General features: G+C 44.6%; 2 protein-coding genes and 1 pseudogene across 2 annotated transcripts in view; 1 reads left to right on the forward strand and 2 right to left on the reverse strand.

Moving 5' to 3' along the window:
• LOC144485654 (uncharacterized) overlaps positions 1 to 7,967 on the forward strand; it is a 38,053-nt gene extending 30,086 nt beyond the window's left edge. Inside the window, 2 exon segments of the mRNA XM_078203752.1 lie at positions 4,000 to 4,018; positions 7,441 to 7,967. Of these exon segments, the coding sequence (XP_078059878.1) occupies positions 4,000 to 4,018; positions 7,441 to 7,967 (546 nt within the window).
• The window catches only part of LOC144485689 (uncharacterized), a 259,005-nt gene that overhangs the window by 87,862 nt on the left and 154,985 nt on the right, over positions 1 to 16,158 (reverse strand). The window lies entirely within an intron of this gene.
• LOC144485655 (uncharacterized) lies at positions 14,301 to 15,374 on the reverse strand (annotated as a pseudogene).

The raw sequence follows: 16,158 nt of genomic DNA on the forward strand, positions 1-16,158 counted from the left end.
TCCAAATAAACCTGTTGGTCTTTAATCTTGTATTTTGAGACTACTGGGGTGAGCACCACCCCAGTTCAGCGCTGGCATCTCCACCTCATGTGTGGAGTTTGCACAATCTTCCTCTGGGTGCTCCGGTTTTTTCTCATAGCCCAAAGATGTGCAGGTTAGGTAAATTTGTCCCTTGGTGTCCGAGATATGTAGTGTCTAATTTGATTTATTATTGTCGCATGTTCTGGGATACAGTGAAAAGTATTATTTCTTGCGTGCTATACAGAAAAAAACGTAAATTGATGGAGTACATAGGGGGAAAGGAAAAGAGTCGGGTGCAGAATATATTGTCGCAGTTGCAGTACAGACTCGACGGATCGAATGGCCTCTTTCTGCACTGTAAGGATTCTATGATTAGTGAATTCCAGCGAACAACTTTTGAATGGAGGGGTTTCTGAGGCGCCGAGCATTGTGGGAATTATGACCGCCATTAGTCAGTGACTGACTCTAAATGTTTAATTGCCGACTGAGGGTAGGTCAGCAACCTGAGCCCTCAATTCTGTTTGTGACTCTCACAGGCTGCCTGGCCTGATGAATATCTCCAGTATTTATTTTCTTTGTCCCAGAAACAGACTCTACAGAGTTTTGTTTCTGTTTTATAAGTTCGAGTTTAAAAACACAGTTAGGAGCTGGCATGATTCAGGCTGTCTGTTGGATGCAGAACTCAGTTCCTGGCCCCCCCGTGTGGGTTTCTTTTATTGTTGCTTCAGTCTGAAGTCTATTCATAACTTGCCTCTGTGGGTTCTCTCTCAATCCTGCTGCGTTTTTCCAGCACCTTCTCTTTTAATTTTAAGTGGAACATTAATATCTGCTTAGTACACAGGCCAATTAATCACAAATTCAGAGGAATGTATTTTTAAAAATTAATTAATCTTAATTGCACAAGATAGTTTTCTATTATGTCTTTGATTGATAATGGCGCCGTTAATTCCCAGGTACGCCTGCGGGTGGGAAAGTGTCCTCTTCATTCCACAGCAGCCTATTGCGCAGGCGCAGTGCTGTATCTGGAGCATGCGTAGTGCCACTTTGCTCGGAGCCCTGCGAGTGCGGGGGACGCTTTTTCCAGCGGGTGAGAGTCAGTATGGCGGAGGGAGGAATGGAGTCGGGGTGGGGAGGGAGCGGAGGCTTCACGAATGCCCGCTCCAGGTTGCAAGGCCCGGATAAGACCATGCCGGTTCCGGGTTTGCAGCTCCCGGGTTTTTTTGCCCAGGAACAGGCCCCGGTTTTCGGCCGCCATCTTGTTTCAGCGGCGAAGGAGAGCGCATGCGCTGCTGTCGGTGACGGGTCACAATGGGCGTGGTTTCAGGGGCTGGTTCAGAACCTCGATCTTCAGAGGGACGATAGGTAGCAGGGCGCATGGGCAGCTATCCAAGTACATCGGAATAAGAATTCGGAACAGGAGCCAGTCATTCGGCCCATCGAGCCTGCTGCATCATTCAATAAGATCATGTCTACTTTGGAGAGGCTGGATAGACTGGGACTTTTTTTCTCTGGAGCATAGGAGGCTGAGGGGTGATCTTAGAGAGGTTTATAAAATAATGAGGGGCACAGATCAGCTAGATAGTCAAAGCTAGGGCAGTCTAAAACTAGAGGGCATAGGTTTAAGGTGAGAGGGGAGAGATACGAAAGTGTCCAGAGGAGCAATTTGTTCACACAGAGGGTCATAGAGTCAGAGAAGTCTACAGCATGGAAACAGGCCCTTCGGCCCAATTTGTCCATGCCGTCTTTATTTTAAAATCCCAATTGCCCGCATTTGTCCCATATCCCTCTATACCCATCGTACCCAAGTAACTATCTAAATTCTTTTTAAAAGACAAAATTGTACCCGCCTCTACTACTACCTCTGGCAGCTTGTTCCAGACACTCACCACCCTCTGTGTGAAAAAATTGTCCCTCTGGACACTTTTGTATCTCTCCCCTCTCAACTTAAACCTATGCCCTCTAGTTTTAGACTCCCCTACCTTTGGGAAAATATATTGACTATCTAGCTGATCTATGCCCCTCATTATTTTATAGACCTCTAAAAGATCACCCCTCAGCTTCCTATGCTCCAGAGAAAAGTCCCAGTCTATCCAGCCTCTCCTTATAATTCAATCCATCAAGTCCCGGTAGCATCCTAGTAAATCTTGTCTGCACTCTTTCTAGTTTGATAATATCCTTTCTATAATAGGGTGACCAGAATTGCACACAGTATTCCAAGTGTGGCCTTACCAATGTCTTGTACAACTTCAACAAGATGTCCCAACTCCCGTATTCATTGTCCTGACCAATGAAACCAAGCATGCTGAATGCCTTCTTCACCACTCTGTCCACCTGTGACTCCACTTTCAAGGAGCTATGAACATGTACCCTTAGATCTCTTTGTTCTGTAACTCTCCCCAACTCCCTATCATTAACTGAGTAAGTCCTGCCCTGGTTCAATCTACCAAAATGCATCACCTCGCATTTGTCTAAATTAAACTCCATCTGCCATTCGTCAGCCCACTGGCCCAATTGATCAAGATCCCGTTGTAATTGGATAGGGTAGTGAGTGTCTGGAACAAGCTGCCAGAGGTAGTAGTAGAAGCAGGTACAAATTTGTCTTTTAAAAAGCATTTAGATAGTTACATGCGTATGATGGGTAGAGAGGGATATGGGCCAAATGCGGGCAATTGGGACCAGATTAGGGGTTTTAAAAAAAGGCGGCATGGACAAGTTGGGCCAAAGGGCCGTTTTCCATGCTGTAAATCTCTATGACTTTGCTACCCCCACCCCGTCCATACCCATGAGTTTCTTGTGGTTCAGAACTTCAGCTTTGAATATATTCAATGACCTGCCTCCAATCCTCACTGGTGAAGACAGAGTTCCAAAGATCAACAACCCGCTGAGAGAAAAGATCTCTCTTCATCTTAACCTTAAATCCTTTATTTTTACTTGATTCCCACACCAAAGGAGCATCCTCTCAGCATCTACGTTGTCAAGCACCTTATATCATATGAATCATAGAATCCCTACAGTGCAGAATGATGCCATTTGGCCCATCAAGTCTGTATCGACCACAATCCCACCCAGGCCCCATCCCCACAACCCCCTGATTTTACACTGCTAATCCCCCTGACACGAGGGTCAATTTAGCATAGCCAATCCACCTAACCTGTACATCTTTGGACTGTGGGACGAAACCGGAGCACCCTGAGGAAACCCACACAGACATGGGAAAAATGTGCAAACTCCACAAAGACAGTGACCCTAGGCCGGAATTGAACCTGGGACCCTGGTGCTGTGAGGCAGCAGTGCTAACCCCTGTGCCACCCTTAAATTCCCAGATGTTTCAATGAGATTATTTCTCAGTCTTCTAAACTCCAAAGAGTACAGGCTCCAGCTGCTCAACCTGAAAGATAAAACTCCTCATTTCAGGAATCAACCAACTGGATCTTCTCTGAACTGCCTCCACTGCAATTTTGTCCCACTAAAGTAATTCTGTGCAGATAACAGGAGAGAATGTTTTGAATTTCTGCCCTGTACAGACGCTGATGGATTTTGGAAACTCCTTTTACAGGGGGTTAGAAGGGAAAGATTTACACACAGCAAACTCAGACCAAAAGAAATGTTTGTCTGTCCTGAATTTCTAACCTTGAATTACACCTATAATTTTCATCATTTACAGGGAGAAGATTTGAAGATTGCAATATTTTTCCCGGACACCAATCTCTCTGAGATCTTTGCAGACGTAGGCTCCAGCAGATTTAAAATGTTGAAAACAGTGAAATGGTTTAGGGGTGAGTGTTAGTGAGCATTAATTTAAATTTAGAGCATGCTCTGATTCCATGGATCTCGGGCTATTGTGGCTCCTTTACCATGGATGGGCAGGCAATGGTGCAGTGATAATGTTATTGGATTAGTAATACAGGGATCCAGGGCAATGCACTGTGAACCCTGGGTTCGAATCTCACATTGGCAGATGTTGAAATTTGAATTCAGTAAAAATCTAGAATGAGAAGTCCATTGATGACAATTGTTGTAAAAATCCATCTGATTTAATAATGTCCTTTAAAGAAGGAAATTACCACATCCCCCAGCAATGCAAGCAATGAGACTTCAAGGGCAATGAGTTATGGGCAATAGATGCTGATGCAGCCAGCACATAGAGTCATAGAGCAATACAGCACGGAAACAGGCCCTTGGGCCCAACTGATCCATGCCAACCATGGTGCCCTCCCAGCTAGTCCCAATATCCCAATATGGGCGTTTGGCCCATATCCCTCTAATCTTTTCCAATCCATGTACTTATCCGAATGCTTTTTAAATGTTGCTATTAAACCTGCCTCAACCACTTTCTCTGGCAGCTCATTCCATGTACGCACCACCCTCTGCATGAAGAAGTTGCCCCTCAGGTCCCTTTTAACCTTTCCCCCTCACCTTAAACGTATGCCCTCCAGTTTTCAATTTCCCTACCCTGGGAATAAGAATGTGGGTTCATCCAATCTATCCCCTCATTATTTAATACACCTCAATATGGTCACCCCACATTCTCCTGCGTCCCAAGGAATAAAGCCCGAGCCTGGCCAACCACTCCCTATAACTCAGGCCCATTAGTCCCGGCAACATCCTCATAAATCTTCTTTGCAATCTTTACAGTTTATCAATGTCTTTCCTACAACAAGGTTACAAAAAATTTACACAATACTCCAAGTGCAGCCTCACCAACAACTCATACAACTATAACATAATGTCCCAACTCCTATGCTCAGTGCTCTGACTGATGAAGGCCAGTGTGCTAAATGCCTTCTTCACCATTCTGTCTGCCTGTGACGCCACTTTCAATGAACTATGTACTTGTACTCCTGGGTTCCTCTGTTCCTCAACACTCCCCAGGGCCTTACCATTCACTGTATAAGTCCTCCCCTGGTTTGACTTTCCAAACTGCAACACTCACACTTAAGACCATAAGACATAGGAGCAGAATTAGACCACTCGGCCCATCGAGTCTGCTCCGCCATTCAATCATGGCTGATATTTTTCTCATCCCCATTCTCCTGCCTTTTTCCTATAACCCCTGATCCCCTTATTAATCAAGAACCTATATATCTTTGTCTTAAAGACAGTCAATGACCTGGCCTCCACAGCCTTCTGCGGCAAAGAGTTCCACAAATTCACCACTCTCTGGCTGAAGAAATTCCTCCTTATCTCTGTTTTAAAGGATCATCCCTTTAGCCTGAGGTTGTGCCTCTGTACTCTATTATCTGTACTGAAATCCATTTGCCAATCATCAGCCCACTTCTCGAACTGATCAACTGATCAAGATCCCCCTGTAATATTTGATAACCTTCTCCACTATCAGCGATACCTCCGAATTCAGTATCGTCTGCAAACTTGCTAACCATGCTTTTTATTAATTTTTAAACGGCCATCCATTTCTCTGTTTCACCTCTGCCCTCCCTGATCAGCTCTCTGCCATTGTCTACCTTCCTCTACCTCTTATAATGGGTGTATTTTAACTATTATTTCCGCAAGCTATGTCTTGATGAGGTTTTTAACCACTTTACAACTCTGTTCACTGCTGATTTATCAGCTTAGTCTTACAATGTTCAGGAATTGTTTCTCTTCCCCTGGAGATCATTTCCCTTCCACTTCTGAGCTTATATTAACCAACAAAATCTGAGACATTTTTATTCCCTGTAATTCATTCTGCCCACCCTGAAACGTTAATCTTCTTTCTGTCCAGAAGGTTGGTCTCTTTCCTCATGTTCACATCAAAGGGCAGCTTTCCCCAGGAGATGGCTGACATTTAAGGGGACAGTAAATTAATATAGGACAGAGATATGTCTAGTGTTATTATATGGTACCCAGATTAGATATATTATTTATGTTTCTGTAATAAAATACATTTATTATTATTTCTTGCATTGTAATATAAGGCTGCAGCGATGTTATACATTTCCAGTCATGAAGTCATTACAGCACAGAAGGAATCCATTTGGTAACTCGAATCCATGCTGACTCTCTGTATAACATTCCAGTCCCATTCCCACTCTATATCCCCATTCTCCTGGAAGTTTATTTCCTTCAAGTGCCCATCCACTTTCATTTTTAAATAGAATCCATAGATATGGATGGAGATTTACAACTTTTTGGGAATGAAATAGGAAAGAATGTTCCATCGAAACTAGAATTGTCTGCTCTGAATTTCTATCCTATACTGACTGTGATGACTTTTGCAAACTCATTTCACAGGATATTGAACGAGGAATCACAGGCAAAAATCTCAACTGTCACATCTAGAAAGAGTCATATTCCTTGGGATCTGAATATCTTGTAATATGGAACTGTAGCTACGTTATATATTTCCAGACATCTCTTCCCTCAGAGGGTTGTTGGTCTTTTGGATTTCTCTTCCACAGGGACCAGTGGAGGCTGAGGATCATTGAATATATTCCAGTTAGACAGATCTTTGACTGACAAGGGTGTCAAGGGTTATGGGGAACAGACAAGAAGATGAGCAAAAGCTAAGATGTGGGGGGACTTCTTCACTGAAAAATGTGGTAAAGCTTTGGAATTCTCAACCCCTGAGGACAGTGAAACCTCAGTCATCAACTATTTTCAAGAAAGAGATTGATTGGTTTCTAGATATTGAAGATATCAAGGGATATGGGTTTAGTGTGGGGAGAATGATGCTGAGGTAGATGAACAAATTATCTCATTGAATAGTTTAAAAGGCTCGATGGGCCAAATGGCCGACTGCAGCTCCTATTTGTTATGGTCTCTGTGGCCAGGACAGGAAGCAGTGAGCATTGATCTGTCAATCAGCCTCAATCAGCACCTTCAGGAGAATTGGGAGGGTGAATATTAGATACAGCAGAGTGAGAATGGAGGGAGAGTGTGTGGGATGGAGATTTACAGCTTTTGAGGAATGGGAGAGGAAAGAATGTTCCATAGAAACTAGAATTGTCTGTTCTGAATTTCTATCCTGCACTGACACTGATGACTTTTGTAAACTCGTTTTACAGGATATTGAAAGAGGAATCACAGGCCGAAATCTCAAACATCACGTCTAGATCTGACAGAGTCATATTCCATGGGAGCTGAATATCATCGGACTTTGAATCTAGAAGGAGAAATGTTTGTCCGGTCTGTTGATTTGAAAAGATTTCAAACATCAGTGTGACTGGGAAAGCACCAACACACTGCCACACTCGAGTGAGTGTGTTCCAGTGCACTGACTAAAGAGCTTTAACCAGTTACACAGCCTGAATAAATATCACACCATTCACAGCAGGGAGAGACTGTACTCGTGTTCTGTATGTGGACGAGGCTTCAACTGATTGTCCACCCAAGACAGCGGCAAGGACACCTGCACCATGGAGAAACCATGGAAATGTGCGGACTGTGGGAAGAGATACAGATACCCATCAGTGCTGGAAGCTCATTGGCGCAGCCACACTGGGGAGAGGCCATTCACGTGCTCTCAGTGTGGGAAGGGATTCACTTGGTCATCCGATCTGCGGGCACATGAGCGCATTCATACTGGGGAGAGGCCATTCACCTGCCCTCTGTGTGGGAAGGGATTCACTCAGTCAACCCACCTGCGGGTACACCAGCGAGTTCACACTGGGGAGAAACCGTTCACCTGCTCTCAGTGTGGAAAGGGATTCACTCAGTCATCCCACCTGCAGAGACACCAGCGAGTTCACACTGGGGAGAAACCGTTCACCTGCTCACAGTGTGGGAAGGGATTCTGTGATTCTACCAGCCTGCGGAGACACCAGCGAGTTCACACTGGGGAGAGGCCATTCACCTGCTCTCAGTGTGGGAAGGGATTCACTCGGTCATCCCACCTGCAGAGACACTACCTAGTTCACACTGGGGAGAGACCCTTCATCTGCTCTCAGTGTGGGAAGGGATTCACTCAGTCCTCCCACCTGTTGAGACACCAACAAGTTCACGAGTGATTCCAGGGTTTGGATTCTGCTGTTATTGTTTCTGCTCTCAATTACATCCAGGACTGCATTTTGTTCATTCTCACAGTTGGTCAATGGGGAGGGTCGGGGGGTTTCTTTCTGCTGGACTGGCCGGTGTCATGACTTTGTCTCCAGTGGCTGATGCTCTTTGAGTCTTGTTGCAAATCCCTGGTTTCAAATTTCACACGGATCAGAGTGACAGGATGTTAGGAAGTTAAGAAATAGTCACTATTTCTGTTTGAAACTCCCCTAGATGCCCATCCAATTTCCTTTGTAATTGTTTATTGTCTCCACTTCCTCCAGCCTCTTAGGCAGCGAGTTCCAGGTCATTACCTTTCACTGCATCAGAATATTCTCCCTCACATCTCCCCCCCCTCCCCACCCCCCACTCCCCCCACTGCATCTCTGACCCAAAACCATAAATCTGTGTCCCCCTCGTCCTTGTCCCATCAGCTAATGGGAACAGCTTTTCTTTGTCCGCCTTATCTGAACCTGTCAGAATCTTGTCCACCTCGATCAAATCTCCCCTCAACCTCCTTTTCTCCAAGAGGAACCCCAGCCTGACATTGACAATAAAGAACAAACTAACAGAATATGTTAATACCTGAAATCAAATTGGATTGTTGAATTTCTGTTTTAAAGATATTGTGAATATATTGTCCTGGACAATAAAGGAATTGGAATAACTCACCTTGGGTGTGGTTGAATGGAATATATCAATCTGGTATCCACCTACAGTCTAGTGAAAGTCTGGAATGTGTAGCTGGAAATCCCTCCCTAACAGCACTGTGGGTGTACTTACACCTCAGGCATTGTAGCAGTTCAGGAAGGCAGTGTTGGGGTTGACCTTGGCTGAGGTAGCTACATACAGCCACATATTCTGTTATAATTGAAGGACAGCAGATTGAATGTGAGGCATTATGGGACTGGACTATCTTGACCACATTCCTGTGACTGCTCAGTTTCTACAATCACGGACCATTAAAGCTACTTAGCAGGGCCCCAACACAGGACTTGGTGAGAATATTTACTCAGAATGAGTTAGAATTAAACTAGGGCGGCACGGTGGCACAGTGATTAGCACTGCTGCCTCACAGCGCCAGGGACCCGGGTTTGATTCCCAATGGGTCACTGTCTGTGTGGAGTTTGCACATTCTCCCCGTGTCTGCGTGGGTTTCCTCTGGGTGCTCTGGTTTCCTCCCACAGTCCAAAGATGTGTGGGTTAGGTGGATTGGCTGTGCTAAATTGCCCCTTAGTGTCAGGGGGACTAGCTAGGGTAAATGCATGGGGTTATGGGGATAGGGTCGGTGGGATTGTGGTTGGTGCAGACTTGATGGGCTGAATGGCCTCCTTCTGCACTGTAGAGATTCTATGAGATTATTGCAGGACCGGCTGGTGTTCGGCAGCTGAGAAACCTGGAATCTGTAAAAATGGGCTCTGACTAATCAACAAACGGGGGTAGGGAGCTGACTAAGAAGTTAAGAAGCGTTCTCAGGCATGCTTAAATTATTTTATCATAAATCTGTGATAAGAACTGTGAGGGACTTGTGACCTGATAGTCGGTGAAGTGACGGTATACTCCAAGTAGCACTGGACTGAAAAGCAGACCTCTGAGAGTAGATTCTAATGGTTATAATCCTACCCAAGCATGGCCAGTGAAAAATCAGAGCTCAAGTGGGGATCGGACAGGTCTCTTACCTGCCAGTTGGAAACTAAGAACAAGAAACTTATCGATTAAAATGATTAGAGAATAGAGCCAATCTTTCAAGTCTGGATGACACTTCAGAAGAACTCTTATAAAGGGTCATCCAGACTCGAAACATTGACTCTATTCTCGCTCCATAGATGCTGTCGGACCTGCTGAGATTTTTCAGCATTTTCTGTTTTTGTTTCAGATTCCAGCATCCGCAGTATTTTACTTTTATGATAAAATGATTTGGTCTGATTGGAATCCCCACGATCCTCCCGCAAAACAGAGGGAGTGGTGGCAAAGGGAGAAAAAGGGTAAGGATGATAAAGTCTGGGTTCTGATTCTCCGAGACCAAGTAGAATTAACAAAATGAGTGAACCAGTTGATCAAGAATAGAAGTTACCCATCCCTAACAAAAACTGATCAAATTAAAATAATTAGGTTGGTGAATATAACAAAAAAAATTAATGGGTGAAGTTTAAAATCAAGTTTGTTTTGTTGTTAGGGAAGTTTTTTAAACTTGTGTAAAGTGTCAAGTTTTTTCTGCTCACTCCCCACCCCTTTAGGTTCTGCAGAAAAGTTAACCCTTTCAGCAGACAGTTCATTTGTTTTTAAATCGCACGAAAACTCGTGTCTATTTTAGTTTATAATTGAAGATTTATGGGAATTGGCTAAGATGGGCTTTTGACATTTTTAAAGTATAAAAAAGTGATCTTGGGAAAGGATTCACTGCTTCATCTTACCTGCTGACACATCAACGTGTTCACACTGATGAGAGACCTTTTAAATGCTCAGACTGTGGGAAGTGCTTTAAAAGATCTGGTGCACTGATATGCGCCATCAATGTGCTCTCACTGACGAGAGGCCATTCAGATGCAGACACTGTGGGACTGGGTTCAGACAATCATATAACCTCACTGTACATCAGCGAGTTCACACTGGGGAGAGGCCGTTCACCTGCTCTGATTGTGGCCAGGGATTCTCTCAGTCATCCAACCTTCTGAAACACCAACGAATCCACAATTAACCATAGTGATCGGATTCTGCTGTTAATCACATTCAGGACTTAAATGTGTTCATTAGGTCTGTTTCTGCTGGAGTTGATGAAATCCAACCCAGTTATAGGGGTTAATATTCTGGATAAAAGTCAAATAAATTAGCTTTGTGTTCAATACTGTGCATTGAATCTTTTCAATAACATCAACATAAATGAATTCCTTTTGAAATATATGGATAAAAGCAAATTACTGCGGATGCTAGAATCTGAAAACAAAAGAGAAAATGCTGGAAAATCTCAGCAGGTCTGGCAGCATCTGTAAGGAGAGAAAAGAGCTGATGTTTCAAGTCCAGATTACCCTTTTGTCAAAGCTCAAAACACCAGCTTTGACAAAGGGTCATCTGGACTCAAAACATCAGCTCTTTTCTCTACTTACAGATGCTGCCAGACCTGCTGAGATTTCTCCTCTGGTTCCTTTTGAAATATCTCCCTTTGTTCTTCCTCCATCTTCACCTCCCACAAATGCTCATGGAGGAGAAACTCATGATCTTCTTTGTTGCTAAGTTTGAGACAATTCAATCAGCTGCCCCTGCTGCTTCCCTCCCTTTCCATAGTCCTTCAGGTGCAGAAAGAGGCCATTCAGCCCAGCAAGTCTGCACCAATGCTCTGAAAGAACATCTTACCCAGCCCCCTTTACCGCCCCCCCCCCCCCCCCCCCCCCCATCCTGTCCCAATAACCCCAGGCGCACTTTCCATGCCTACTGCACCTAAGCTACACATCTTGGGACAACAGGCAATTGAACATGGCCAATCCACCTGACCTGCACATCTTTAGCTTGTGGGAGGAAACTGGACATCCGAAGGAAACGCATGCAGACCTGGGGAGAACATGCAAACTCCACACAGACAGTGACCCAAGCTGGGAATCGAACCTGGGTCCTTGACACTTTGAGGCAGCAAACTAATTGACTAGACAAAATCTCCTTTAATGTTCCCCTTTATCTTAGCTCTGAACTCACATCTTACTCTAGTTTCTCTCACCTTCTCTCATGTCCTCTTAGACCTCAGGGTGGTGCAAGCAGGCATTTAAGACGCATTTAGATGAACACCTGAAATGCTATAGCATAAAAGGGTACAGACCAAGTGAAGTGCTGGGTGATGGGATTGGAATGGAATGGTGTTTGATGACCAATGCAGACACGATTGGCTGAAAGGCCTCTTTCTGCGCTATCAAACTCTATGAGGAAGGAGGGTTGTTGATGTGCTGTCTGGGTGGGTGATATTTGGAGGAGCTGTCTCCCTAGGACTGAACTAAAGCATTTCATAGCAATGTGAGCCTTATAAGGAGCTCTTGGCGACACATAAAATCTCCTCACTCTGCTGAGCGACACTTTTGTATCTATTTCAGGCAGTGTGGAGAAAGACCCTGAGTGCACAGCTCAGGAATTTTAATAGCCAGGTAATGTGAACTCACTCACAAATCACATATGCCACATTGGAAGTTGAGATACATTTGTCCATGTTCAAATTTTAACTACTGTTCATAGAATTTTAGAATCCCTGCTGTTCAGAAGAGGCTATTCAGCCTATCGAGTCTGCATTGACTCTCTGACAGAGTATCTCACCCAGGCCCTCTCCTCTGCTCTATCCCTCCAACCCCACATATTGACCATGGCTAATCCATCTGACCTATATATCTTTGGACTGTGGGAGGAAACCAGAGCATCCAAAGGAAACCCATACAGACACGGGGAGAGTGTGACAGACAGACAGTCACAGACAGTCAAGCTGGATTTGAACACGGGTCCCTGGAGCTGTGTGGCATAACTGCTGTGCCACTCTTTTTGCTGCTTAACGCTCAGTAACAACATATGGAAGCCCTGGTCAGAGCTGATTGTGTACTGAGGTTATCAATGGGTTTTGAATGTAAATTCACACACAATGAAGATCAGAATCATGTGAGTTTTTTCCTGCTCCACCGTCTGAACCAATAACCGTCTGCACCTATTTACCAAATATAAAAATGCTTTATGAAATGAGCAGTTTCCAATAAAATGAGTAAAACCCGAAACCAAAGACCACCAGCATCTCATTCACTTCATTTAACAAAGTGGAATGTGTTTAATCTACTTTGATGACTGTTTTTATCCAGAACGTCACTGACACAGAATATTAGAACATGTTTTTATTTGATGGTGGGCTAATATAACTATCAGGGGATTTGATATAAACCCTGTCAAACATTACATTTTCAATCCAGCTTTTCAAAGAGAGAATACAGTCGGCATCAGCTTCGACTTATCGACAGTCAGTGAAAACAGAATGTCAGTGAGGCAGTCACACACTGAGACCACACACGAGTCAGAGCCTTTCTACAATATGCTTATTTTCGAAATAAAGAACTTATAAACTTCCCAAGGCAGCTTCTCCTGCAAGTGCAGGAGATGTAACAGCTGCACTTTCACCTCCTCCCTACTCACCATCCAGGGGTTACACAAATGTGCCTCAATCCCAAATGTGTCAAATAGTTTGAAATTACATTTTGGAAATGGAGGAAGGGAGATTTATTTAAAATAAATTGACACAATACATTTTATATATAGATTCTAAGTTAAAAGATTTAATATCTCCACTGTATGTGGCATCTGTGCTATCTTATCCATGTAATGAAGTAAACACGACAAAATTCAACAAAATACAAAAGGTATTGTTACTGAGAGAATACATCATCAATATTTGATTTAATTTATTATTGTTGCATGTACTGGATACAGTGAAAAGTATTGTTTCTTATGTACTAGACAAACAAAGCATACTGTTCATAGAGTACAGAAGGGAAAAGGAAAGGATACGGTGCAGAATATAGTGCTGTGGTTACAGATATGGTGAATGGAAAGATCAGCATATATGGTAGGTCCATTCAAAATTCTGATGCAGCAAGGAAGTTGTTCTTGAGTCAGTTGGCAGGTGTTTTCAGACTTTTGTATCTTTTTCTTGACAGAAGCAGGTGGAAGAGAGAAGGTCCGGGGTGTGAGGAGTTCTTGATTATGCTGGCTGCTTTCTGAGGCAGTGGGAAGTGTAGAGAGAGTCAATGGATGGGAGACTGGTTTGCGTGATGGACTGGGGTACGTTCAGAACACACAACCCTTTGTAATATTACTATGTGAATACATCACTAATAAAGGAGTTAGTGAGAGTGAAAGAGAAGGCTCTGAAAATCAAAGAGTAGCTCTTGAGAAAATCTCAAACCAGTCATTTAAAAATATATATTTTGATGCCCGAAGTAGAACCTTTCAGGCACAGAATTGTAGATTTTCCACCAAAGAACAATTTAGGATTAAAGTAAAAGTTTATAATTTTGTTGTAACAGAATTCCTGTTGAAAGTTCTTGAATTAAAAGAAATGGTGTTGTCAAAAATGGACCCTGAAGCCCTGAAAATTGGTGACATCGCCAGAATATTAAACCCCAGCCAGTCATATCAGCAGGAACAAAACCACGTATCAATACTAAACAAGATAAACAGCAGCAGTAACAGCAGAATCCAACCCCTGCAGTCACTAATGAACTTGTTGATGTCTCAAGAATCATTGTGACTGAGTGAATCCCTTCCCACACACAGAGCAGTTGAATGGTCTCTTAGTGTGAGTGCATTGGTGAGCCAGCAGGTTGAACCCCAGACACGGAGCAAGTGAACGGCCTCTGCCCAGTGTGAACTCGCTGGTGAGCAGTGAGGTTGGATGACCGATTGAATCCTTTCCCACACACGGAGCAGATGAATGGCCTCTCTCCAGTGTGAACTCGCTGGTGTAAAACAAGATTGGATTACTGCCTGAAATTCTTTCCACAGTCAGTGCAGCTGAATGGCTTCTCCTCAGTGTGAATTCGTTGGTGTCTCAGCAGGGTGGGTAAAACTGTGAATCCCTTCCCACACATGGAACAAGTAAATGGTCTCTCCCCAGTGTGAATCCATTGGTGTGCAACGAGAGAGGTTGCCTGTCTGAAACTCTTTCCACAGTCAGTGCAGCTGAATGGCTTCTCCTCAGTGTGAATTCGTTGGTGTCTCAGCAGGGTGGGTAAAACTGTGAATCCCTTCCCACACATGGAACAAGTAAATGGTCTCTCCCCAGTGTGAATCCGTTGGTGTGCAACGAGAGAGGTTGCCTGTCTGAAACTCTTTCCACAGGAAGTGCAGCTGAATGGCTTTTGAGTGTGAATCCGCTGGTGTGACAGCAGGTGGGATGACCCAGTGAATCCCTCCCCACACATGGAGCAGGTAAAAGGCCTCTCCCCAGTGTGAACTCGCTGGTGTAATGTGAAGTTGGATGACTGAGTGAATCTCTTTCCACACTCAGGGCAGGTGAACAGTCCCTCCCCAGTGTGGGTGCGTTGGTGTGCCGTGAGTGCTGAAGAATGCCTGAACCTCTTTCCACAGGGAGTGCAGCTGAATGGCTTCTCCTCGGTGTGAATTCGCTGGTGTGACAAAAGGCCAGATAACTGAGTGAAAGCCTTCCCACACACAGAGCAGGTGAATGCCCTCTTCCCCGTGTGAACTCGCTGGTGTAATGATAGGTTGGATGACTGAGTGAATCCTTTCCCACATATAGAACAGGTGAATGGCCTCTCCCCAGTGTGAGTGCGTTGATGGTTTTCCAGCAGGGATGGATAATTGAATCCTTTCCCACAATCTTCACATCTCCACCGTTTCTCCATGGTACCGGTATCCGTGTGTCTCTCCAGGTTGGACAATCAGTTCAAGTCTTGTCCAAACATTGAACAAATGTATGGTTTTTCCTCACCTTGTATTTTGCAATGTTTTCTCAAGCTGAATAACTGGTTAAAGCTCTTTCCACAGTCAGTTCACTGGAACACTCACTCGGGTGTGTGTGTGTGTGTCTCGGTGCTTTTCCAGTCACTGATGTTTGAAATGTGTTCTTTTAGAACAGTTGATCATTTATCCTTCCACATTCAAAGACCGATGATATTCAGATCCTGATGAATGGAGTTACTCAACCAGAGCTTGATCTGACGTTTCACATCTGCAAATCCTTCTCTTCTGATCTCCTGTAGAAACAGTTCACAAACTCCGCTTCTCCGGGACAAACAAGCGCCAAGGCCAGCAATGACACTGCGCATGCTCCACATCACAATGCCCGGGGACTGATTGACGGCAGGCGCGGGCCAATAGAATGAGGGGGCGGGGCTGGAGGACCGAGCGGCAGCGGCTGGTCCTCCAGCCAATCGGAGTGAATGTGGGGCGGCCAGGTCGGGAGTGGAGCATGCGCGGGAATGGTAAGGCGGTTGTGAGCCTGGCAATGCAGCGTGCGGTCTGAGCATGCTCAGTGTCAGTCATGGTGCAGGGGAGATTGTGAGCACAGGGTAGGAATGGAAACCACGGCTGCACTGGAAACAGCATCAACTTCTGGCCTAGGCCGCGAGCCCCGCCTTTCCCGCGGGGACAGGACCAAGGGGGGCGGGCTCGCTCGCTGCCTTCTTA

This window comes from Mustelus asterias, unplaced genomic scaffold, assembly GCF_964213995.1.
Source record: "Mustelus asterias unplaced genomic scaffold, sMusAst1.hap1.1 HAP1_SCAFFOLD_210, whole genome shotgun sequence".
Lineage (NCBI taxonomy): Eukaryota > Metazoa > Chordata > Chondrichthyes > Carcharhiniformes > Triakidae > Mustelus > Mustelus asterias.